At 38.6% G+C, this 25,446-nt stretch overlaps 1 protein-coding gene across 4 annotated transcripts in view; it reads left to right on the top strand.

Moving 5' to 3' along the window:
* Positions 1-25,446, top strand: part of CHCHD3 (coiled-coil-helix-coiled-coil-helix domain containing 3) — a 288,748-nt gene that overhangs the window by 98,116 nt on the left and 165,186 nt on the right. For all 4 annotated transcript variants that reach the window (XM_047850123.1, XM_047850122.1, XM_047850120.1 and 1 more), the window contains exon 4: positions 9,955-10,072. In XM_047850123.1, the coding sequence (XP_047706079.1) occupies positions 9,955-10,072 (118 nt within the window). The remainder of the gene's footprint in view (positions 1-9,954; positions 10,073-25,446) is intronic.

The raw sequence follows: 25,446 nt of genomic DNA, 5'->3' as shown, positions 1-25,446 counted from the left end.
ACAGACACATTCACCTACCCAGAAGCTATGTATTATATGATGTATGCTTAAAACAAAGTAATTTGTTTTAACCTTAGTAAGTTAAGGTTAAAAATTAATGGTTGGACAAAGTTGTCTCACACAAACAGAAATATGAGAAAGGTACAATTCAAGGTTGTAACCGCTAACCAGAATAAAGAAGCACGATTATGTGACGATAACAAGCACGGTGTACAAAAACAAGTCATTATTAACCTTTATGCATCAGTCAAATTAGCAGCTCAATATATGAATCAAAAACAATGGGAAATTCAAAGACTACTTGATTAAAAAAAATAAAAGACTTTGTGTAATCATTCTCTCCTTAAAAATGTTTACCCTGGGCTTGATGGAGGAATCCACTAAGCTTTAACATTAAAGCATCTCCCATAAAAGAGATGGATTGAGTCAGGTGGAGTGTGCATCTGTATGTTCCAGAGGCGTAATGCCAGTGGAGGGTGAGAGGTTGTAGTTTGGTTCAAGCTTGAAAGTTCTTTGAAATAGAAAAGAAGTATTGATTATTTTCCTCTGCAAGTCTTAGAATGGAGAATGGTAATGTCTTCTCTCTCACTCTTATCTGGCCAAAATTTCCCCAGACTTCCCACCTTAACAAGGGCATTAATTTCAAAATATGTGTCCTGGCACAGTGTGTCTTTTATGAAGAAGAAATCTAAATGCCAATCACCGTAAAAGGCTTGATGTGTGTTCTGTATACTTGAGGATACGAAGATGCTGTCATTTCTTCATAGTTCAGAGACTTCTTTATACAGATACCCCTGTATCTTAGGTCACTGAATCAGGAGTGTTGTGGTTTTCTGTCTTCAGCAGGAAGCCATCTCACACTGCCATCTCTCCCTGGCTCAAGCTGCTCATGTGGGCTGATAAGAGGGATTTGTCCCCGAGATACCTGCGTTTGTATCCAGCGGACTCTGTGGTTGCCCTCCTCCAGCATCTTAGTACGTAAACCCCTGCAGCACCCACAAAAACAGTGCTAGCAAGGGGAGAGGTGTAGACACTTTCTAGACAAGAAATTGGTCACGCAAGGTGATTTTTTCCTCCTACTTCTATGAAACAGTTGGTTTTCAAGCCCTACTGATAAGCCTAAATTTAATGGTGTCTCTACCTCCTTACTCTTACCACTGTTCATTTGTATTTTGAATATTGTGACAAGTGATGTAACCTTTAAAATAAATAGTTGATTTTGGTGTAAGATGTCTCTAAATATTCAGCCTAAGCCCATAAAGAAGTGGCCATAGGTGTTTCTGGGAGAGGGAAGACAGGGGTGCCTCAGGGTGTTGTGTAAGTTCCTCCCAGGGAGTTTAATTGTGAATTTCCAAGGGACAGAGACATTTATGAGCCATGGATATGGTGGCATTAACTTGGGAATAAAATCAGAATTCTTTTCAAGTGTAAGTGTATTTTTCTGTGCCGTAGGAGAATGCATTTGGTAAGAAAATGGTATCAGAAAGCCACACAGGTAGAACTTGTTCCCAAGTAAGAACTGAAATAGGGACTCTAGGTACAAAATAATATATGATGTGTGATGGGAGGCAGTCATTGGGTGGGGGCAGGGATGAAAACCGATTAGGATTATGGCTACAGGTAATCCCCAGTAAACGTTGTGGGTTTCCAGTTACGGGCTGAGTTTCACCTCCAGCATCATTTTGAAGTTATGCAGGAAAATGTCCAGACTACAAGTAAATTTGAGTGTATACTAAAATCACTTAAAAAAAATGTTCTTCTGCAAAGAAAGGAAACCTTGATTGTTAAATTCTGAATGACATTTTAAATGATATTTATGTAGAAACATAGATGACAAAAATGAATGTCCTCTCAGTTATATTCAGAGCCAGGTCATAATGCTGGTTAAATAATACTAATTTACTATATGATTTGTGAGATTGCGGTCATTCAGCTTTCCAAGACGGTGCCATTTATTGCTAAATCACCATTATATAAAGAATACCTATGTTCTGTAATACTAAACTATGCTTATAATCTGTATTCATTCTTTCAAAAATATTTGTTGAATACCTGCCAAGAGCTAGGCACTATTTAACTTACATAAGCTTTGGTGTTACATAACTTCTCTCTGTCTCTGCTTCCTCATTCAAGATACAATAATCGATTCCATAAGGTTTGTTGTGAGTTATGCCTGACAAGTGCCTAGACCTGTGCCTGGCACAGAAGTCAGCATTATTCAATGCTAACTCTTTATCTGTTGCACATCTGTATATTACGTATAGGTATATATAAATGTCACATAGGACACATAGCTATTATATAACACTATAACATGGTATATTAATGTGCGTTTACCTTCACGCGTGTATTTTGGAACCTCAGTGCACAGATATCTCTTCCAGTATTTGAAGTAATTTGAGCAGAGAAGTATTAAGCTTGCTCTGTACTTTTATAAAGTCTCACTAATAAAAAGTTGTATACTTGTTCCATCATTATTTTTAATAGTCTAATAATCAGTTCGTTGAATTACCAGCTCAGCTTTTCTGTTTAAAAAATGAATAGTAAACAGTATTTTGAATGCTGGTTCAGCATGTTCTGACAAAGTATGATGCATTAAAATAAAATTCATCATTAGCATTAGAAATGACCTTTGAGGTTGTAGTCGCTCATTTTTCTCTTGCAGTGTTTGAAACAGTCTGAGTCAAGTGCATTGCAATACTTTGCAGATATTGTCTGTGTATAATGGTCACAGTTCAGTTGTAGATCAATCATTTCATCAAGTTACTGTATCTCTAACAATCTTCATTTCCCATTTATTGTTGCCCATTATCTGAGGTTCTTGTTATTGTTCCTCAATGGCCTTATACATTAAATTATAAAGTAATTTTCTAAGCTAGAATTGTATAGAATTACTTACGTGTCAACCCAGATGAAGATAAATCTAAGTGTCGTGAATGGCCACATGAGCAGTGTGCAGGTTCAGAGAAACATATAGGGCCACTGAAAGCCACACCACTTTGGGGAAAGGCTGGTAATAATTTTGACTTTGGCAGAATCTGACTTGATGTAGTAGAAACAAATAAAAAATGAGGTTTTAAAAAATAATTATGAATAATATCAGATTTAAAAACTGTCCGTGTATGACCACAAAGTGAGTGATGTAATAGAACGAATTCCGGCAGAGGGGTTGACTCTTTAGGACATTTAAGAGCATAGCTTTGGAAGTCCAATCAGGTTGTTCTCTGTCTCCCTCCCATGTGCTTTTCCACACCCCAGTCTTTCTCATGTAAAGAAGGGGGAGGACAGTGCCTCCTTCATGGAGGATAATGAGGTTTACTGTACAAAAAATGGGTAGCCAAAGCTATCTTTAAAATGTCCTTCCCACTTTCTTGAAATCTTTAGGTTCTTTGGAATAAAATAATAAAGGCTGGTTTTTACATAGAAACTGAAATAGGTAGGACTAGATTATAGATAGCTATGAAAGCTGAATATATGAGTAGTTTATTTTTTTTCCACTTAAAAGGAAAAATATAATATTCATTATAAGAGATTTGGCTGGTTTTTAGAAATTCATTTTGCTGGTGTACTTAAGTCTCTCACCTGATGGAGAATATACTGAGAAAAAGAGCGAAGTTGCTAGGGCTTGAGGTATAAGGGCAGAGCTGACTGGTATTTGTTTCATTAAGCTTAGGCAAGCTATCCAATTACTTAATGCAAATAAGAAAAGTTTACACTAAACTCCTACTTCTTTGCTTAAAACTCTAGAGAATTTAAATGAGGAGAGATATGTATTTAAAAGAAGGAGATTTAAATGAAACTTAAATCAGGGGCTTAATGTAGAATAATATTAGACCAGGAGATCTGAAATAATAAGTGGGGAATGCCAGTAAATAAAAAGGGAATGTATTCTCCAAAATATTTGGTTTGGCTAGTTTTATCTTGAGATAATTCTTAAAGCTTTGGAAACCCAAGTTAATAATGCAAGACCTGTTTTATCTCATACCCTCTTTTCACCTAAGAGGGACCTTAAAAGTAAAGTGCTGCCTTCTGTTGTCAATGAGCACTTCACTCTTGTTTCCCTAGTGGAGTGTTTACCGAACCACCTGGCTTCTGGTGTGCAACTCCACCATTGGGCCGGTAGCATTCAATGAGGTCCAGAAAACAGGCTCATCTCACTTGGTGCAAAATACGAGGAAAATCAGACGATCATACAGCCGTCTACCTTTCATAGACGGCCATTGAACAGAGTAGCTTGGTGGAATAATAAAAGCAAGGGCCCCCGAGAGGAAGCTCAGAAAAGAATTGGGAGCTTCTGAGAATACAGGCAGTTTTTCTTTGCAAAGCAGTTGTAAAATGTTTTAAATGAATCAGTGAAAGAGGAAACTTAATTAGAAGAAAGTATTGCTATAAATGAATTTCGTGGAGGAGAGATTTGGGGAAATTAGGAAGATTACAATATAGAAATTTTTAATCTGTTGCTTTTACTTCCGAAGTAAAAAGGAAACCTCATTTAGTGACACCATCTATCTGAAATCTGCCCTCCAAAATAATATGTCAGTAAGGAAAACTTGTAAAATTTTCTAAAATCCTTTTCTAAAATTGCAAAGGCCATTCACTTTAAATCCCCTTTCAAGCCTTGCACTAATTTTTATTGACAATTGTGTGTGTGTTTGTGTGTCTGTATGTTTTAAAAGCGTTCCCTCGGGGCGCCTGGGTGGCGCAGTCGGTTAAGCGTCCGACTTCAGCCAGGTCACGATCTCGAGGTCCGGGAGTTCGAGCCCCGCGTCAGGCTCTGGGCTGATGGCTCGGAGCCTGGAGCCTGTTTCCGATTCTGTGTCTCCCTCTCTCTCTGCCCCTCCCCCATTCATGCTCTGTCTCTCTCTGTCCCAAAGATAAATAAACGTTGAAAAAAAAAAATTAAAAAAAAAAAAAAGTGTTCCCTCAGTGACCCTAAATATGCCAGCCATTGGTGTCTGAGACAGCAGTCACAGAGCTCTAAAGAAAATGCTTTCTCAGATGTTTCCTCTAAAACTCATTCTCCTTCCCGAGGTTCCTCAGTTAATATCCTTTAGATTTCAATTCACATTTTGGCTCCCATTCATATAGTTTCATAGCAACCTCACTTAAAAAAAAACAAACAAAAAACCATCAGAGTTTAAGCTTCATGAGGGTAAGGACTGTGTGTGTGTCTCTTGTGCTCACCATTTTGTTCTCAGTAATCACAATAGTGTCTGATACTCAGTAATTATGTATCGAATGAATTTGTGAATCCCATTTTTTCTTTTCTTTTTCTTTCTTTCTTTCTTTTTTTTTAATTTTGAGAGAGAGGAAGAGAAAACACATGCATCCAGGGGAGGAAGATGGGGGGGTAGAGAGAGAGACAAGGAAAATCCCAAGCAGGCTCCGAGCTGTTAGCTCTGAGCCTGACGTAGGGCCTGAACCCATAAACCATGAGACCGTGACCTGAACTGCAATCGAATTGGACTGAGCCACCCAGGCGCCCCTAGTACATGGTTTTTATTAAGTAGTGGGAAAGTCTAAGGATGACACAAGAAATAGAAGTGCCCACTGAGTGAAAATTTGGAAATGATATTTCTTAGTTTCATTTGTCCCCTACCACCACCTTTCTTAAGGGTTTGTACAGGATGAGGAATATTGTATTTAATGTATGATGTTTGTAAAACTTGTACCTGCAAGTGGCCTTAAGATGGTACAGTTCAACCTTCACATTTTAAAGCTGAGCAAACAGGTTTATTAGATTGTACAGATAGATTAGTTGCTGACAGGTAATAAGAATTTGTTCTGGCCCTACCGCCAGACTTTCTGAAGATGCAGGTCTGTTTGTAATGGTGAATAAAAGTGGCTAAGAATTTATTAAGAAGGGGAAATAATTTTCTTTTTAGTCACTTTGTGCCCATCTAGTCTCTCTGCAGCCAAGAGTCCAGCACAATTAGGTGCTGATATTCCAGAGGCTCTGAAGTATTGTGGAGTATAGAATTCCCATCTACAATAAAAGTATTATAACGTCCTTCTGTTTTAGGGTATTTCGTGTAGTCTGGGATTATATCACACTTGTGACACTTGCAACCCGGTGGCTTGGCCCTTGTGGGGTTCAGCTGGTCTCACCAGTTGTTTTGTAAATCCCTCAGTCTTCTATGTTCTGCAGCTGGTTTCCCTCCATCCCTCCCTCCCCCCCCCCCCGTTTCTTTCCTTCTTTCCTTCCTTTCTTTCTTTTTCTTTTTCTTTTTCTTTCTTTCTTTCTTTCTTTCTTTCTTTCTTTCTTTCTTTGTCTGTGGTTGGAAACATGCTACTCATTCATTCTTGCATGCATACATTCAACAAGTATTTGTTGGCACTTACTCTGTGGGAGGCACTGGTAAAAGCACCGGGAATATAGCAGTGAACAAAAACAGACCACCTTCTTGCCCTTACAGAACTTATAGGCAAGTGGGGAAGAAAGAAAGGAGCAGGTGAAGGGATAGGGCTGCAAGGGCATTGTCATTTTCAATTTTGGAAGTTCTTGAAAGTCGTAACAATAAAGCAGAACTTCTTATTGGTGAAAACTTGGAAACAAAGATGGAGAAGACCAAGCTATGTATAGTCATGGTATATTTAGCGAACTTGGAGATTTTCTTCTTCTTTTCAGAATACTATTGCTTTCTCTGTGTTCCTGACCCCATAGTGAGTACTGTTACTAATACTGCTACTTACCCTAATAGTGGTGAGTGCTTATTGTATTACAGGCATCATGCTAAGTGCTTTGTGTATGTAGAACCCTTTAAGGTAGGTATTACACCAGTTCATTTTACTCATGAGAATAACAAGACCCAGGGAGGTTGGCTCAAGCATTGACTCAGCTAGTAAGTGCTAGAGCCTTGTTCTGGACCCAGGACTCCCAACTCCAAAGTCTGTGCTTCTGTACCAAATATTACAAACTGGTAACCTTTATTTTTATTATAACATTGAAGTTGTGTATATGTTTTTGCTTTTTTTTTTTTTTTAAAGTTTATTTTGAGAGAGAGAGTGAGTGAGGGGAGAGACAGGAGAAGGAGAATCCCAAGTAGGTTCTGTGCTGTCAGCTCAGAGCCCAATGTGGGACTTGATCCCATGAACCATGAGATTCATGAGCCAAAATCAAGAGTTGGGCACTTAACTGACTGAGCCATCTGGGCACCCCAAACATAGTAGTTTGCTTCTTTTTCGTTACCTTGTCAAAACTTTTAAGCTTGAACCCCTTTTAACTACATTTGTAGTTAAAATTGGTATATGTGAGTAAACTAAATTTTAAAAAGTAGGCAGTTATTATTAAATAAATACTACTTTAAAATATGATATATACCACATGTGGTAGAAGATAGAAAATCTAGTTGTACAGAATTCATTTTAATGAATTATTAGTTAATGAACTAATAATGTAATTTTTTGTAATAGTTGTATATATGTATGTAAAGTCCCTAGCACAGTGCTCGGCATATAGTAAGTGATCTATACATGATGGTGATTTTTATTATTTTTAGTTTCCACCTGACTTGTAACATAGGTAATATCTTTTACATGCAGGTGCCATGCCAGTAAAATGCTTTATTTAACTGCACCATCTTGTTACCTTATACGGTAACCTCAGCAGTGACCGGCACACTAGCTTGATGAGGACCACTTCATTTTTGATGTTCTCCTTTTATATATAGGGCCTCCAGGATTTATGTGAGTAGAAGTATATTTTGCTAGTTGAGGGCTGTGGCTCTTGGTTTAGTAAGCATTAGAATCACCTGGAGGGCTTATTAAAAGGCAGTTTGGAGACACTACCCCCAGACTTTCTAGTTCAGTAGATGTGAGTGGTGTCCAAGTATTTGCATTTCTCACAATTTCCCATGGATGCTGCCACTGCTGCTCATTTATGGATACTTTTGGAACTGCTGCTTGGAAGTGACAAGACTTTGCATTATTGGTGTTCTTTTTCGATTATGCAGGTCCACTGAGTTACTGTATTGGTATCATTGATGTTGCTGAACTCGCTGTGAAATGGTATGGAGAAATTTGATTTGTGTCAGTGTAATTGTACTTACTATTTCAGGAGAAGTTCCTAATTTTTTTTTTAATGTTTATTTATTTATTTTTTAAGTGAGAGAGAGAGAGAGAGAGAGCACAAGTGGGGGAAGGGGCAGAGAGAGAGGGAGACACAGAATCCGAAGCAGGCTCCAGGCTCCAAGCTTTCAGCTCAGAGCCCGAGGCAAGGCTTGAACCCACAAATTGTGAGATCATGACCTGAGCCAAACTTGGACGCTTAACCAACTGAGCCACCCAGGCATCCCTTAAGGAAAAGTTTTTAGAAGTTACTTTTGCATTAGAGATTTTCAAAGTGTAGGTTTTAATGTGTTTCTGTTATTCGTCTTTATTCAAGACCTAAAAACACACAGGTTTAATTTTTTGGAATATATTTTACAAGGTAATTTCTAATTATATTTTTAATTATAATTGATTATAATCAAGTTTGGTTATAATTGATTTCTGAGAATTTCGGAGTATCTGGATGATGTGGGAGTTTAAAAATAGTAGCAAAGATTTTTATTTTCTTTATTTCTTTTCAAAAATCATTTTAAGACTAAATTTGATAGAGTAGTATTGAATTCAATTTGGTGCTCATCATTCCCACTCACAAAGTAGATTTCATTCAGGATTTCACTTATACCAACATAACAATTTTACCTTTTCTTTTTAAAGCAGTGCTTGTACCTTTAGGGATATGATGGTATACAGGGGTTATTCTCTCAAAGAAGAAAAGGCAATCAGAAAGTCTTTGTTCATGAGATTAGACTGAAATATCTTCTCATTCACTGATTACTGAATACCTTTATGTGCCAGGCATTATGGTGGAAATAGGTACCAAAGTAATTTATCTTTTTCATGCACAATGAGGGATTTTAGTGGATGGTAACTGACTATGATGTAATTGTGTGATGAGGTTACTGATAAACCCAGTGTTGTCGGATGCTTCATTAACACAATCAGTATTCTGTACAGATCTTAGAGGGTGAAGTTCTGCTTTCTTATTTTGCTAGACTTATTTCTTATTTTGTGTCCATAGTGTTACATTTAGTTTGGAGCTAAGGGACAAATTGGAGTCCTTCCAGAAGTGAGGACCTCTGCTGTTGAAAGGTCTTGCCATTTTTGCATATGAGGATCCTTGGAAAATGGGAGTAATTCATCTGGAGGGAAGACATCTTAATTATGTTTTTAGTTCCCTGCTGTAATGTAAGATCCATGAGGACAGGGACCCATCTTTCTTGTTCAGCACTGTGTCATCATGCTTCTTTCCATGGCTGGTGTGTATTCAACAAACAGTTGAATGAGTCAGTTTTGAGGGAAGATGATGGTTACTTTCAAATATTTGTCTTGTAGATGGCCTGTTAATTAGACTTACTGCCTATATTCCAGAGGACAAAGGAGGCAGGCACCAGGGATGGAATTTTTAGGTGGGCACATTTCAGTTTTACATAGGAAGAACTTTGTAAAACTAGTTTAATAGTCCTATCAATTAACTTTTTCTGGGATTTGAATTCTGCTAATTCTGCTATTTTAAATGTTTGGGTAGGGGCTGCATGGGGGCTTAATAGAAAATATACGCACTTTTTTTTTTTTAATATTTATTTTTGAGAGACAGAGAGAGAGAGAGAGTGAGTGAGTGAGGGAGGGGCAGAGAGAGATGGAGACCTAGAATCCGAAGCAGGCTCCAGGCTCTGAGTTGTCAGCACAGAACCCGACGTGGGGCTCGAACCCACAAACCATGAGATCATGATCTGAGCCGAAGTCAGATGCTTATTAACTGAGCCACTCAGGCGCCCCAGAAAATATACGTGCTTTTAATAAATTATAGGCCAGAGTGATTTTTGGCTGCTTCTCTATTAAAGTATTTTGTTAACTAATAACCAGTAAAATAGTTTTTCCTAAGTTAGTCCTTTCCTGTCTTTTCAGACTTAAGCAAAGCAAAGAACTGGACCGAGAGAGGGCTTTTGCCAATGAGCAGTTAACCAGAGCTATTCTTCGAGAAAGGATATCAAGTGAAGAAGAACGAGCCAAGGCAAAGCACCTGGTGAGTATTAAAGATTTAGTAGAAATGTCTTGTCTACAAGGAAATCTCTGATGTTCGGGAAAAGCTAAGTACTTCTGGCCAGCTTTCAGTGTTGACAAAATGCATGTTCTCTTTCCTTAGATTTTTTTTTCTGTTTTTTTTTTGTTTGTTTGTTTTGTTTTTTTTTTCTCTTACAAGTTGTTGACAATTTGCTAAGATTAACCTTGAAGGACTTTTTAAGGCAGGTAACTTGAGAATTATTGCAGTGATGATCAACACTGAGACACTGGCACATGCATCTTCCCTGAAGGGATATTGCTTGTTTGCTCTGCTTGCCTCCCTCCCCACCCCCACCCCCTTCCCCTTGATTTTGATTTCATTGTCTTTGAAACCTCTGGGGCAAGCAGCCTATCTTGTTTCTATCCCTGCTTGCAACCACCAGATGTTAGTCTGGGAAGTCTCCAGCAAAGGTGAGTAAGTTTTGATCAATCACTTTCTGGGCTTTAGAAAGGGAAAGATGCATAGCAAAGGCTTTGGGGAACTATATTTTTAAAGAAAAGGGATACTTTTTTAAAAAGAAACATTTTGAAACAGTTTAAGAGGAAAGATTATATAAACGTTTAAAATTGATTATTAATAGGGGAAAATTTAAAAGGCACCATAAATCTGTCTGTCATTCTTACATAACTGTGATTTACACTGGGGTGTGTTTCCTCTAGACAATTTTTTTTTTTAAGAGAGGGGTTGGAGAGAGGGGCAGAGAGAGAGAGAGGAAGAGAATCTTAAGCAGGCTCCGTGCTCAGCACAGGGCCTGACCCGGGGCTCCATCTCACAACCCTGAGATCATGACCTGAGCTGAAATGAAGTCAGACACTTAAGCAATGGAGCCACTCAGGCACCTCTAGACAATGTTGATTCTTAGATCAATTACATACTTTAAGAATTTGTGGGGGGCACCTGGGTGGCGCAGTCGGTTAAGCGTCCGACTTCAGCCAGGTCACGATCTCGTGGTCTGTGAGTTTGAGCCCCGCGTCGGGCTCTGGGCTGATGGCTCAGAGCCTGGAGCCTGTTTCTGATTCTGTGTCTCCCTCTCTCTCTGCCCCTCCCCCATTCATGCTCTGTCTCTCTCTGTCCCAAAAATAAATAAACGTTGAAAAAAAAAAAAAAGAATTTGTGTATACATAAGAATATATAAGAATTTGTATAATGCTGTATACAGCATTTACCATCATGAACGTTTTCTTATATCAATGAATGTTCTTGTGATACGTACTTTTTGATGGCTAAATAACATCCTGTCTTCTCTGTGCGACATAACTTATCAAAGGATTTTCCATTGTTAGGGAAAAGTGGGGCTGCTCTGGTTGAAGTTTGGTGTCCCGACAGCTTACTGCCCACTTCAGTCTTCCTAGAAACCCACATGTAACTTCTCAGGACCACTAGTGTTCATTGGAGTCCAGTTGGGAAATCAGTGGAGAAGTAAAATGAGACTATATATTGGAGAACTTTGATTGCAGAACTGAAGGGGATGTCCCTTGTTCAGCAGGCCATTGAGAATTGTTGAAAAATTGTTAAGAAAAGGGTCACTTTGTGTTCTCTCATATTTTTTCCCTTGGTCCTTTCTTTGAGAGGCCAACTGCTATGACCACATGCCATTAGAGAAAATAAAAGGAAGCCGATGTGTAATGAATCCATTTCTCCAAAGACTAACCCAGGGTCCAGGCTAAAGGGGTAGACAGTGAAGTCAGAACAGAAGTGATGGCCCAAGAAAGAAATGTCCAGGGTCAGACTGTTTTGTAGGTCTCTTCTTTCTTGATTCTGGGGTTATAGGGTATAGATAACAACTTATAGTATCTTCCAGATTTTGGCACCTATCATAATATTAGCCCAAACAGAGCCCTCACAGCACTTAGGGACTAAAAGTGGAATTTATACAATAGGATTATAGTTGATCTGTCCTGGCTTGAGTGTTCTTAGAGATTTGAGTGGTAGTTCATGGCCACAGCAACATGGCTGCCCATAGCAATTTAGCTACCTGATACGAGGTTAACCCCCCTGTATTGTTGTTATTCATTTTAGAAGGCATGCATATTCATTGGATAAAAGTCAGAAAGTAAATAGAAAAATATTGAGATCACTTGGATTAACACTATCCAGAGACAATTACTGTTAATATTCTGGTTTATTATTTTTGTATTCCTTTCCACATTCCACTAAGTCTGTATAAAACATTTATATTAATATATTTATATGTAGTTCCCCAAACATAGGTGATGGCATACATAGTCTCATATAACTCTTACAGTAACCTGCACATTAAAACAATTTAGACTATATGTAAAGATCATTCTGTATTCATAAATATGTATTTGTGTGATCACTTTTAATGATTGATGACTGCATTTCACAGCATTTTCTTCTAATAAGATAATACAGGGACATTATAGAAAATTTGGAAAATGTACAAATTACTAAGGAACTGTCTGTCTCATACTCGTTAGGATGGCTGCTATCAAAAAAACCTACAATAACAAGTATTGGCAAGGATGTTGTGGGAATGTAAAATGATATAGCCACTATGGAAAACATTATGGCAGTTACTCAAAAAATTAAAAATAGAATTACCATATGATTCAGCCATCCCACATCTGGGTATTTATCTAAAAGATTTGAAAGCAGGGTCTCAAAGAGATATTTGTACATAGCAACATTATTCATAACAGGCAAAAAGTGGAAACAACCCAAGTGTGTATGAGTAGATGAATGCATAAACAAAATGTGGTATGGACTTACAGTGGCATGTTATTCAGCTTTAAAAAGGAAGGAAATTCTGACACAGTGCAACATAGATGAACCTTGAGGATATTACGGTGAGTGAAATAATCCAGTCACAAAAAGACAAATACTGTGCGACTCCACTTACATGAAGTGTCCAGAGGAGTCAGATCTATAGAGAGAAATTCTGGAAGGGTGGTTGTCCTGGGTTGTGGGGAGGGAGAAATGGAGCACTTTTTCATGGGTATGGAGTTTCCGTTTTGCAAGATGAAAACAGTTCTGGAGATTGGTTGAATAACAATGTTAATGTCCTTTTCCTGAACTCTTCACTTCTAAATGGTTAAGAGGGCAGATTTTATGTTATGTGTATATTACCACAAATAAAGATTTAAAAAGATTCTAAAGAAAATAAACATCACTGCACGTGTAATATTTAGAGGGTATAAAGTTTATTCTTCCTTTTCCCCCATACGTCTACAGTCCAGGTTTCTAGATTCTACAATCTAGCAACTTATAAAACAGGATTTAAGTGATTTAAGTCTAATGTTGTCCTTTAGTACTTTGATTCTCAGCTGGAGAAGTAGGCATCCCCAACACCCGTTATTCCTGTGAGAGTCACTTCGAGAATGTTAGCATGTTTCTGCTGTGAGTGCTGGGCCCCAGTTGCGGCCATTCTTAACCCTAACATGTGAGACTCGTGGAATGGTGATCAAACATTGATTTTGTTCCTCTTTATTTAGAGCCCAGATGTTGCAGCCAGTAAGAAAGTAAAGGTTGGGTTTCACATGTTTGAAGGAATTGGAAAGCTGTCTTTCAGGAGAGCTAGGAAAAAAGAAACAAAACTGATGTGATATTGGTACTGTGAAATAAAAGGAACGCCTTCCCCAGTCCCCGTTTTCCTCCACCCGCTGACAGTTGACATTTAGATTGCTGTCTCCGTCCAGGCTTCTCTTCCCACAGTTGTAGCAGCTGGCTTTACTGAAGCTCTTTGAAGGGCAAAGATGGTAGTCCTGTTGTTGAAGTTTTAAAATCGGGTCAGATCAAACTTTGCCTTTAGGAAGAAATGCTTTAACTGGAGAAGCTGTTCAGTGCTGCTCTAGATCCGAGAAGCCCATGCTAGCCCCTCATTCTTCTTCTCACTGACTGGTACTGATCTCTTAGCTGATTTTTACCCAGAAGTTTTAGAGAGGCAGTTCACTGATAGGAATGAGTGTTTCTTAAGTGCAGGGAAGCCCCTCCATAAAGAATGAAGATTAAATAAGAGGACAGCACCAGGCAACCTGTAAAGTTCAACTTGACATTCTGTGTATCTTTAAGACCTTGTACGTATATAAATCTAATATTTTCTGTGTCATTAGATTTTTTTAAAAAAATTAAAGAGTAGGGAGTTGTGTCTTTTTTAACTTTGGAATTACATTTAATTTCTTTTTAAAATGTGAATTAAAATTTTGGTTTACTCTTTTTTTCTGTCTTATTAAATTTTGTTGACTTAACATTAGTCATTTTTTGTTACCACACAGAACTATGCAGTATTTTCTTTTTTCTTTTCTTAACCTAAACTTTAAAAGAGTCCACAGTTTACTTAAGGAAATAGTCAAATAAATATACCTCTAATTATGCAGTAGTTTTCTTCACCCATTGGATGGATGTTTTAGTGAGTGCTTACTGTGTGAAAAACACTGGGCTAGATACATACCAAGTGTATATAAATGAAAAAGACAAAATCTTATTCTTAAGAAATTCACAGTATAGTGTGGGAGACTGATACATTAAAAATAATGGTAAGAAGCACTAACTCTGTTAGCCATGCTACTTACATTCTTGAGAGAATTCTGACTTTTGTGAAAGCAGGGACTTTTAACTCATTGCCACATGTGCATTCTTTTGTTCAACACACATCGAGTGCCTAATATATAAGTGCCTAGCAAAGGGGAATTAGTCAATTAATACTTGTTGGTTGATTAAAGGAAGAATTGAATCTACTCAAGCCCTGAAAATGAGAGAGGGCGTGGGAAAGAATAGAAAAGACTTCTTAGGGAAGTGGTGCCTGAGCTGTGTGTTGAGGAATGAGCAGGGATCACGCATATGGTTGAGGAGTAGGGATGCTTTCATGTTGCAGGTGAAAGCATGGAGGTGTGGGGCCAGTGATATACCGCAAGGAGTTGCCAAGTGGGAAGTCCAGGGCAGGGAGTGTTGAGTGATGAGACAAGAGGTCGGCGGGGCTAAGATCATGAGTTCTGTGTATGCGATCCAGGGAACCCTGCACCATATACATATAAGGGGAGAAATGAAATGGTTAGGTAGGCATTTTGATATCTTAACCTAGTGAAGTGGGCAGGACAGAGTAGAGGAGGAAGTAAGTGGAAAGAGACAAGTTCAAAATCTTCATTAATCCTATTTGAGGGTGGGTGGTGCTGGAATTTGGACAGTGCTAGTGGGGATGGAGAGAAAAGAGGACAAGTAAGAGATATTTAGATGATAGTACTTAGAAGATTTTAGATTTGAACAGTTGAAAGAAGTGGCAGGGGTGACTCCAAGGTTTCTGTTATTAGAAATCCTCTTATTTTAAGTAGAAAAAGTAGCTATCAATGAAAAACATTCTTGGTTAAGTGCATATTGTGCAGTGTGACTTCTATGTGGAATTGGGGAGGATTCTGGACTCAGATACCGCACTAATTATTTTGCTTGACTCTAGATGAGATCATTAGTCAGATTTGGTCCCTTTCTGCACTTCCCTCTTTCGCAAATTTATTGAACACCTACAATGTGTTACACACTGTTAGTTGCTGGGGATGCAAAGATGAATTATATATATCTGCTTAGTTTTCTTTGAAGACTCTCCTACAAGGTGTAGGGTTTGTGGGAGGGTCATTCTTCAACTCTTCTTCTACTTATGTCATATTTCTTTGAATCTGTAAAACCTTGTAGTGTTTAGAAAAAATAACACTAAAAAAATGGGGTAGGTGAATGCATAAATTTAGTTTTTCTAAATTTAAGTGACTGTTTCACCAAAATGTCACTTTTTATCCCCAGTTTCCTTTTTGTCTGAAATGCACCAGTGAAGCAATCAAGAAGAAGAATTGATTAATTTTGTGCTGTGTGCTTTTCAGTTCTATGTTTTGTTTGTGCTTCAAACTGTGACAGTTGAAATTTCATGGTCAAAGAGAAAAAGGTTTTGAAATTTGGGGTATGGAGGAAAATGACTAAATTAAAAGAAGTAGATAAGAATACCAACGCTGCCCAAATATAAGTGAGGTTCTGCCCAAGGCCAAAGGATGCAGCTGGGATTGTCATTTTGGAATGATCAAAATGATCAGCATGGCTCTTGCTCAAATTCTCTGTAGAAGAACAGTAAGGCTGATCACTCAGGGCTTTTAGTGTCGTTAAGATTAACCAGGTGAGCCACATTGCCGTGTTGCAGCAGCTTTCCTGGGTTCTTGGGCTCTTAAATATACTTAAAAAAAAAAAAAACTGTTGCAGTTTTTTGGGTGCAATTTAGTGCTTTGATTATAATCTCTATTGATGTGTTCCCTCTGGTTATATATACTGTGTGCTGGTTTTCTTGCAAAAGACGCCAAGCCCAAAATGTTTTGACATGCGTGGCGTATTAATTTGCTTTCAATGCCAAAAATGAAGTTAATGATTTTGAGCTTTTGCTTTTGAAGACGATTTAAATATAGAATTTCTACTTGATGTTTGAGGGATCTAAGCCATGTCGGTAGAAGATATTTTCCTCAGCCTTATTGGTAAGAATGGGACCAGGGATCCATCTACAAGTCTCAGTTACTCTCTTAACAGGAAGTTTAAAGGGCATTATCCCTCAAGACTGGTGGAGCCAAGGTGCACTGCACACATTTGCCTCCTGTGTGTTTGGAATCAGCAGGCCATTATCGTTGCCAAGACAAAGCATGCGGATGCCATCTCCCTTTGTTCTTTGTTACCATATGGTCCTTACTTTCTGTGTGTAAAGCAGCATTATTATTGTCAGCGGGAGTGCACAGAGCCCTGTGAAGAGATTGTTCGTGAAATATCCCATGGAAAGGTAGGGCAGCTTCAGGTGTGTTTATTTGCTCCTGCGGTGGAAAAGGAGAAAGACGTTTTGTCTCAGTTTGCCAGCCTAGCCTTATGTTAAGAGCCCAGAGAGAGAATAGGACTGTTATTACAGATTTCAGTGTTAACTTACGTACTGAAAGCTTAACCAGATGAATATACTTCTCAAATGTACATAGTCAAACCCTGTCCTCATCCAGCTTTACGGGAATACCTGGGATCTCAGCATTACCAAGTAGCCTTAGAGAGGCATGCACGCTCAGCAGATACCGTGGGGCCTGGAGCAGAGAATGGCTGAGTGTTCTTCGCGCAGTGGAGATTAAATCTCACTGTCAGGGACGGCGAGGCTGTCCAGTGGACACATTGTACAGGTGACCACAGTTTGCTCGTGTTGCTTTTGTCCGAGGAACTACCTGTGTGACCTTGTTGACAAAGTGATTAGAGAAGAAATAGCACAGTTGAGAATAATGCTGTTGATGTTCTTGCTTACAACTAGTTGTATTAAAAGACCACCGTGAGGAGCAACTCTGCTTAGAATGTGCTGTCATATTTCCATTCGAAACGTCCTGAAAAAAGTGCGTCAAGTTGCTTGCAAGCTGGCTGGCTGAGGGCAGCTCGTGTCGAGTGGTATCCTATGTGGTAGCCCTGCTGTAAATAGCTTATTGACGTCCCATCAGGTGGGTCATTATGGGTGTCAAGGTGAGGTATGGAGAGCACTGAGTAAAAATCCATAGGTAACTAAGGTGCAAAGGGCTGGTTATGATTCCATCTCTTTATAATGATCTGGCATTTATGGTTAACTTATTTGCTTCACTGCCTGGTCTCAAATGAACTGTCATTAGGGCCTTGGAATTTTATCGAACTGACATCATAATCTCATTTCCTGCTGAAGAGGCTAAGAAATATGGCCCTCGGTGTGAGGTTTAACCTTTAACAAATTAAAAGTTTAACATAAGTATAACGAAGTCTGTCAGTCCTTACAAATCCCAAGTAAGATTTTTGCACATTATGTTGTGAATGAGACTGTAAGACAAATGTGCTCCTTTTTGTTTACCAACAGTCTTTTCAGTTTGTCTTCATGGCAAGTCCCAAAGCTGCCAGTTGTGATGTCGGCTTTGGAGAATTGCTTTCAACCCGTTGTGAGCAGACCTGTGACTTAGTGAATTCAACAGTGAATCGAATAGCAGTGATGCTTACTCTGTGACATACGGCGTGCAATGAGATCTGCTTCGTTTTTGGGTTTTGGACATTGAAATTTTGACAATGTTACGCATTCTTGAACCACTCTATATTTATTTCTTTTATGTATCCCTGATTTTATTGCTTAGATGTGATTCCTAAATGGGACTGAATTATGTTCTTTCTGAGTTTCTTGATGTTTTAAACTATGCCCTGCTTTTGGGTGTGGGAAGGTTTATTTCCACGTAGCCTGGGGTTATTCCGTTAGCCAGAAAGACATTCAACATTTTGTTCCAATGTGACTCTCTCCACTCTTTTCTTTACTAACTATATTTTAAGGATGACTTCTCCTGAAAATACCGAGGGGCAGAATTACCAAATGAAGTAAGGCCGCCATTCTCTAGAGAGCGGGAATCTGTTTACAAACCTGCAGTATTTATTACATACCTCATTTAGCCCATTCATCATTTTAATAGAAAAATGAGTCATTTTAGATGATTCTGAAATAATTCGAGGTAAGCTACATAGCCCTGGGGCAGAATATGATTTACTCAGACGGCACCAGGCTATTTTCAAGAAAATGTAATGGAATGATCAGCACCAATAATTCATGATTACTTGTGGCAAACTCATCAGATGTTTTCATTGTCATAGAAATGTGTTGATGAGATTAAAAGTTTAGAGGAGTTTTCTAGCCAACTTCTCATTTGCCCATCTTTTATGATAAATGACCACAAAGTTACATACTTAACTCTGTGTTTAAATATCCTCTGCCTGTTTAAAACACTGACTATAAATTTAATTCTAGATTGTGTTTAGTATTCTCTTGAGACACCGGTCAGTGTCTCAGGGCTAGTTTTATTGGCAATTACAGACCTATTTGTATACATTTTCTGCTTATGCACTAAATATAATCCTTTAACGTTTCTTTAGGCTGATTCTCAGAAACATAGCTAACTGAATGCCTGGAACTATAGCTCCAAACCCAAAACACTTGGACACCCACAGAACGTTTCTAGGTAGTGCTGTATCCCTCATGAGTTTTGTTGATAACGAGCATCACAATGAAAATAGTTGATAACTTGTTTTTAGCGCTTTTCATTTAACCAAGAGTTTCCAAGTCCAGTGTCTTATTTGGTGTTGATAATTGGTTGAAATGGGCAGGACTTCTATCATTCCTGTTACAAATGATAAGAGAACTGTTCAAAGAGACTGTCAACTTAAAGGTTGCACAGGGAGTGAGCTGCAAATTAGGTCCCCACTGCCTGGGTGATCTTAGTTGGGGCACAATTTAGCAAATTTTGTTATTATCGAGTTTTTAACCTATAGTGCTTTTACCAACAATATTTGAAAGAGTAAGGGGACTTTTAGGGTTAGGTGAATGGACAAAGGAGAAATTACTGGAGGCATAAAAAAGACATGAAAACGTCATACATATGGTGAGTACATGCAGGAAGTAAAAATACCACAGCATGATGGGCATACTATACTCATGGAGAAGGAACATGAAGGCAGGCAGCCCTGGCCACTCTAGCAGGCCTTGTGTTGTATTGCTTAATGAAATAATGTATTCATTATTGCAACACTACCAGAGATTAAGAATAATCTATTTAAGGACAAGGAATAGGCGAATGCATATTAGAACTAAAGTTTCCTTCTAAGTTATTTTGAATTGAAAAGTTTCGGCCTGTCAGGTTGTAAATTGCAGTATTCCAAAAAAATTTCTCACCTGTGAATGTCAACAGTGCAAAGGATACTGGTTAAATGAAATATTACTGTATATTTTCATAAAGTTATTTTCAAGTGTACTTGTTAAAAAATGTTTGCTCTATTATGTTGTATTTTGAGAGAGGTGATTGATATGGATAGAAAAGGATCAGGTTTGTAGCAATTATCCATTTCCTTGCCCTCAGAAGATCACCAATATATAAAGGAAGAAACTTTCTTTTTTTATGTGCAAGGTAAACTATTTGCAGGGGAGGTAAGAGATGAATTGATTATTTTTCTACTTTGGACAATAAAGATGTGTTAATGTAGCAGGATTCTTGTTGAGAATAGAGATAGGCTTGCTGCAGATTTTTTTTTAATGTTTATTTATTTATTTTGAGGGAGGGAGGGAGAGAGAGAGAGAGAGAGAGGGAGGGAGGGAGAGAGAGAGGGAAGGAGGGTGGGAGGAAGGAAGGGAGAAAGAATGAATCCCAAGCAGCGTCTGTGCTATCAGCACAGAGCCCGACGTGGGGCTTGTGCCCACGAACCATGAGTTCATGACCTGAGATGAAATCATGGGTTGGATGCCCAACTGACTGAGCCCCCCAGGTACCCCTAGATTATATTTAAGATTAAATGTAATATATTCACAATAATATATGTATGTATTCACAGTAATATATGTCCACTTTACTCCTGCAGTGGATTTAGTGAATTGCATGTTTTATGTTTTACTGAACTTTATGAGAAATTTAAAGTGAAGGTATTCCACAGGTTTTCCCTGTAAAAGTCAGACTCTGAATAGAGTTGAAAGAAACTATGTCATTGACCATTTTGGAGATTTGTAAAATTAAAAAACAAACAAAAAAAGGAAACAAATTGGGGATGTAGTTATATAACCATGAATGCAGCTTTCAACTTAATTAATGATCCCAAGAATATTTCTTGTTCATAGCAGGTTAATTAATGTAATAGAAAAATTAGTCTTTTTCCTAAAAGCAGGCTTTTCCCTCACAGCTATGGTAGAAGGACAGGCAAGAGCCGGTACCTGATTTTTACTGTGTGTTGTAAAATTAAAACCTGAACATAAGCAGGGCTAGATGATGTTCTTGCATGTAGGTGTGTATGCTTTGTGTCGCACACGGTAAAGGTATTTTGTAGACACTACAGGAAATTTTAATTTCAAAATTATTTTCTTAAATTTTTTATTTTAAATTTTTAAGTTTCAGAAATCTCCTAAGAACAAAGAACTTTACTCAGATCCATCTAGCACACATGGATTACCATTCTGTCTCTTTCTATGCGTGCCCGCACACATACACATTCCTTCTCCGAACCATTTAGCATGGGTTGCATACGTCATGCCAGTTTGCCCCTTAACACTTCTGCCCTTTAAAAATTAGCGTGTTTCTTTGGGTGCCTGGGTGGCTCAGTTGGTTAAGTGTCTGACTTTTGCTCCAGTCGTTATCTCGCTGTTCATGGGTTCGAGCCCCGCGTCGGGCTCTGTGCTGACAGCTCGGAGCCTGTAGCCTGCTTTGGATTCTGTGTTTCTCTCTCTCTCTGCCCCTCCCCTACTTGCACTGTCTCTCCTTCAAAAATAAATTATTTTTATGTATTGTTTCTTACATAACCAAGAACAGTTGTCAAAATCAGGACATCTAGCATTAATGCAATAGTTTAATCTTAAAAAAAATTTTTTTTAAACGTTTATTCATTTTTGAGAGACAAAGACAGAGCACAAATGGGGGTGGGGAGGAGAGAGAGGGAGACATAATCCGCAGCAGGTTCCAGGCTCTGAGCTGTCAGCATGGAGCCTGAGGCAGTGCTCGAACTTAAACTGTTGAGATCATGACCTGAGCCAAAGTCGAACACTTAACTAACTGAACCACCTAGAGGCCCCTTCAGTAGTTTACTCTTTAATCCAGATGCCAATAGTGTTCATAGTAATGTTTCCTCCTGGAACAGGATACATCCCAGGATCATATATTGCATTTTGTTTCCATATCTTAAGACATTTTAAGCATGATTTACGAACAACGGGATCTACATGAATACTGTGTTAATTTCAGTTTATGAATTCTTGCTGTTATTGTTAGAGTTTTACAAAGATGGTGGTAGAATGGGCAGAAAATGATAGGTGAGGGGTTTTATTCAGACATACAGATTAATATTCTATGTTGTGGGTAAAGATTCAATTGTTTTCGGTATTCTCTTTTCATGAACCAAAATGAAAACAACTTAAATGCTTTCACCAGCATCTGTATTGATTCTGTGTGTTTGAAATGTAGCAGGCATCCATGTTGTATCATGAAAAACTGTTAGAGAGTAAACTCTTATTTTTCTACAGAGTTTTTTGAACAATATTTTTATCTGGAATAGACTTCTCTCTGTCCCCCCTTCCACTCCCTCAAGTACTGCTCCAGGTAATTTTAGGCAAATTGCTTTGTTTCTTTGTGCCCTTTGTTTCTATCTGTTTAAAATGAGGACGAGGTCGTTAATGCACTTTTCTTTCAAGTCTTTTACCTTGATGAATAAATATATAAATACATGAGTTCTAAGAGAATGCAAAGTTCTATATGCTTATAAATTGACTTTTCATAAAGTAATTTTGCTTATGAATAGGTTACCAATTCCAAGAGTCACATCTATTTTAATTTTCTTTAGTTATTAAAAAAAAACATTTTAAAAAGAGAAAAATAGTTAAAGTTGAAAGCCTCTATTTTCTTGGTTAAATTGGATTTTTGTTATTGAAAACTTAACTCTGATTAGTAGAAGTGGTTTAGTCATAGGCAGTGGTGTAAATGCTGTTAGCAGTCACTGTATTGAAAGGGTCAATGGGTGGCCAGGTGGCTCAGTTGGTAAGTGTCAGACTCTTGATTTTGGCTCAGGTCATGATCTCAGGGTTGTGAGATTGAGCCCTGCATCTGGTCTGCGCTGACAGCGGAGAGCCTGATGTAGGGTTTGAACTCACCACCTGCGAGACCATGACTGGAGCCTAAGCAGATGCTCATGCTCAACCCACTGAGCCACCCATGCACCCCTAAAGATTCACCTTTTTAAATGCTTACTGTATTTTCCATTTATTTCCCACTTATTTCTTCAGCTCACTAAAAATCATTTGTTAATTTTCTAGTATGAGCATTGTATCTCTGCCTTGCCCAATTGAGGCATAATTTTTCTTTTCCAACTCCTCCCCGCCTTTCCATGTTATCTCTAGAATGTTCCCGTCATTCTCTGTTATACATAGGTGACAGGAGAATGTATGGATGCTTCAAATTTTTTTTTTTTTTAACTCCTTGAGGAACTCAGTATATTGTAAAGAAATTTGCTGAGTTCCAACCCTGAAGGCATCCATCAAAAAGAACAAGATCTAAATACCATCCTCCTTTTGGGGCACCTGGGTGGCTCAGGCGGTTAAGTGTCTGACTTTGGCTCAGGTCACGATCTCTCAGTCCGTGAGTTCGAGCCCCGCGTCGGGCTCTGCGCTGACAGCCCGGAGCCTGGAGCCTGCTTCAGATTCTGTGTCTCCCTCTTTCTCAGCCCCACCCCTGCTCATGCTCTGTCTCTGTCTCAAAAATAAATAAACGTTAAAAAAAAATTAAATTCCATCCTCCTTTAGAATGCAGCATATTTTAACCATGTATCTCCATCTTGTAGATCACCATTTCCAAGATGTATGTATAGCTGTACATATGCTCTGCATGTATATTACACTGTTGCTTCCCCCACCCTCTCTTCCCCTCTCCTCTCTTTATATATACACTTCACACACACACACACACACACACACACACACTATTTTTTTTCTTCTGTGAGCCTTGGGAACATGTACACCGGGCTTGTGGAGTGACACAACAAAGGCAGGCTCAGGAAGTAGTCAGGTTTTGTCTTTGTAAATGACATGGTACAAATGCATGTGGTGGATTAAAATATGTTCACCCTGACAGAAGTCTTTTACTTGAAGTGAAAAAGCCTGCCGTCACTTCCAGTCGCAGCAAAGGTTGCGGCAGTAAGGGTAACTTGCCAAGCCAGCGAGTTTTCTCCAGCTCTATTCTGGAGGTATGTTTGTTACTTGGTTCTCAGCTTTGAGTTGGTTATAATTTTGTCTTGGCATGCGCTCTTTCCAGAATACATCAGTTTTCATGTTTCTTTGTTTTTTTTCCTCAAGATTTATAAAGGGGTGGGGTTAGCTTTTTGTCTGGCAAGTAGCAAGGCCTCTTTGAGTTCCCCAGTCAATAATTGTAAAATAACTAGAAATTGATCCATGCCAGCTGTAAATCCATCCATGCATTTCTATTAATGTCTGTCATCCTGGAGAAGCTGCACAAAAGACATTTCTGTCCCCATGTCCCTGAAAATGGGACACAAGCAAGTAACAGCCAACTGTGCACGAGGGAATGTTCTTATGGTGGCCACAGTTTGGGACAAGTCTTCTGGAGCTTTTCTTCTGCTTTGTATTGTGTAATTGCAGGAGGTTGAAAAGGTTTTGTCGTGTGAGCCTAACTTAATTGGGGGCTTAGAGCTTCGTCCTGCATGTAGGTGGAGTAATGATGTGATTTGATGCTATTGCCAGGTTATATGTCTACAAAATATACTTTTCATTGACTTGGCATGGCCTTACCCTCTTCTCTGTTTCTCCCTCTTATTTCTCTCTCTCTCCAGATAGAAGCAAGGGAGGAAAGTGCGGGGGTGTTTACTTTGGCAAGACTACCGTTGATATGCACGTGTGATGCCTGGGAAAAAGGATGCTAGTTGATATCTGGGATAGGGGCACTCCTCCTCCTCTCCCAGCTGTTGTGATGAGGTGTTTGTCATATCGCCACCTTGTCAGTCTGGAGATCTTATAAAGCTTAAAGTTTCTAAGGATGGGGTGCTTTCATGTTGGGAGGTCTTTTCAGTAGTTAGAGACTGCAGTATAGTAGCTTAGAAATAAATAAAGGAGGAATAGTTAGTTGTCTTATAATAAAGTTCAGAACATATTTTGAGTGACTGTAGAGTAAAACTTGCTTGTCACTGATGGAATACATTAACATGTCTAAAGAAAGAATGTGTCAATTTTTATTTTTCAGTCTTCAAAATAAAGTTTCAAAAGATCTTTAATATCATGGGACATGTTTACAATATGATATTTAATACCATACAAGTCCTCATGCTCTTTCTAATCTGTATCTGCGCAGACAGCTTGCTATAGGATATTTTCTTTTTGATTTTTTCTATTTTTAAAACACTTTTTGTGTTTATCTGATTCTCTGAATTGAATATGTGTTTATTATATACAGTTATTTATTTATTTATTTTATTTATTTAAAAAAAAATTTTTTTTTTCAACGTTTATTTATTTTTGGGACAGAGAGAGACAGAGCATGAACGGGGGAGGGGCAGAGAGAGAGGGAGACACAGAATCGGAAACAGGCTCCAGGCTCTGAGCCATCAGCCCAGAGCCCGACGCGGGGCTCAAACTCACGGACCGCGAGATCGTGACCTGGCTGAAGTCGGACGCTTAACCGACTGCGCCACCCAGGCGCCCCATATTATATACAGTTTTTTAAAAAAGATCTCTTCAGTCATTAATGAACTGCTTTTTTTTTTTTTTAATGTTTATTTTTGAGACAGAGAGAGACAGCATGAGTGGGGGAGGGGCAGAGAGAGCGGGAGACACAGAATCAGAAGCAGGTTCCAGGCTC

The sequence above is a fragment of the Prionailurus viverrinus genome, chromosome A2 (genome assembly GCF_022837055.1).
Source record: "Prionailurus viverrinus isolate Anna chromosome A2, UM_Priviv_1.0, whole genome shotgun sequence".
Lineage (NCBI taxonomy): Eukaryota > Metazoa > Chordata > Mammalia > Carnivora > Felidae > Prionailurus > Prionailurus viverrinus.
The sequence above is the reverse complement of the archived record's forward strand: the minus strand, read 5'-3'. Positions and strand labels throughout refer to the sequence as shown.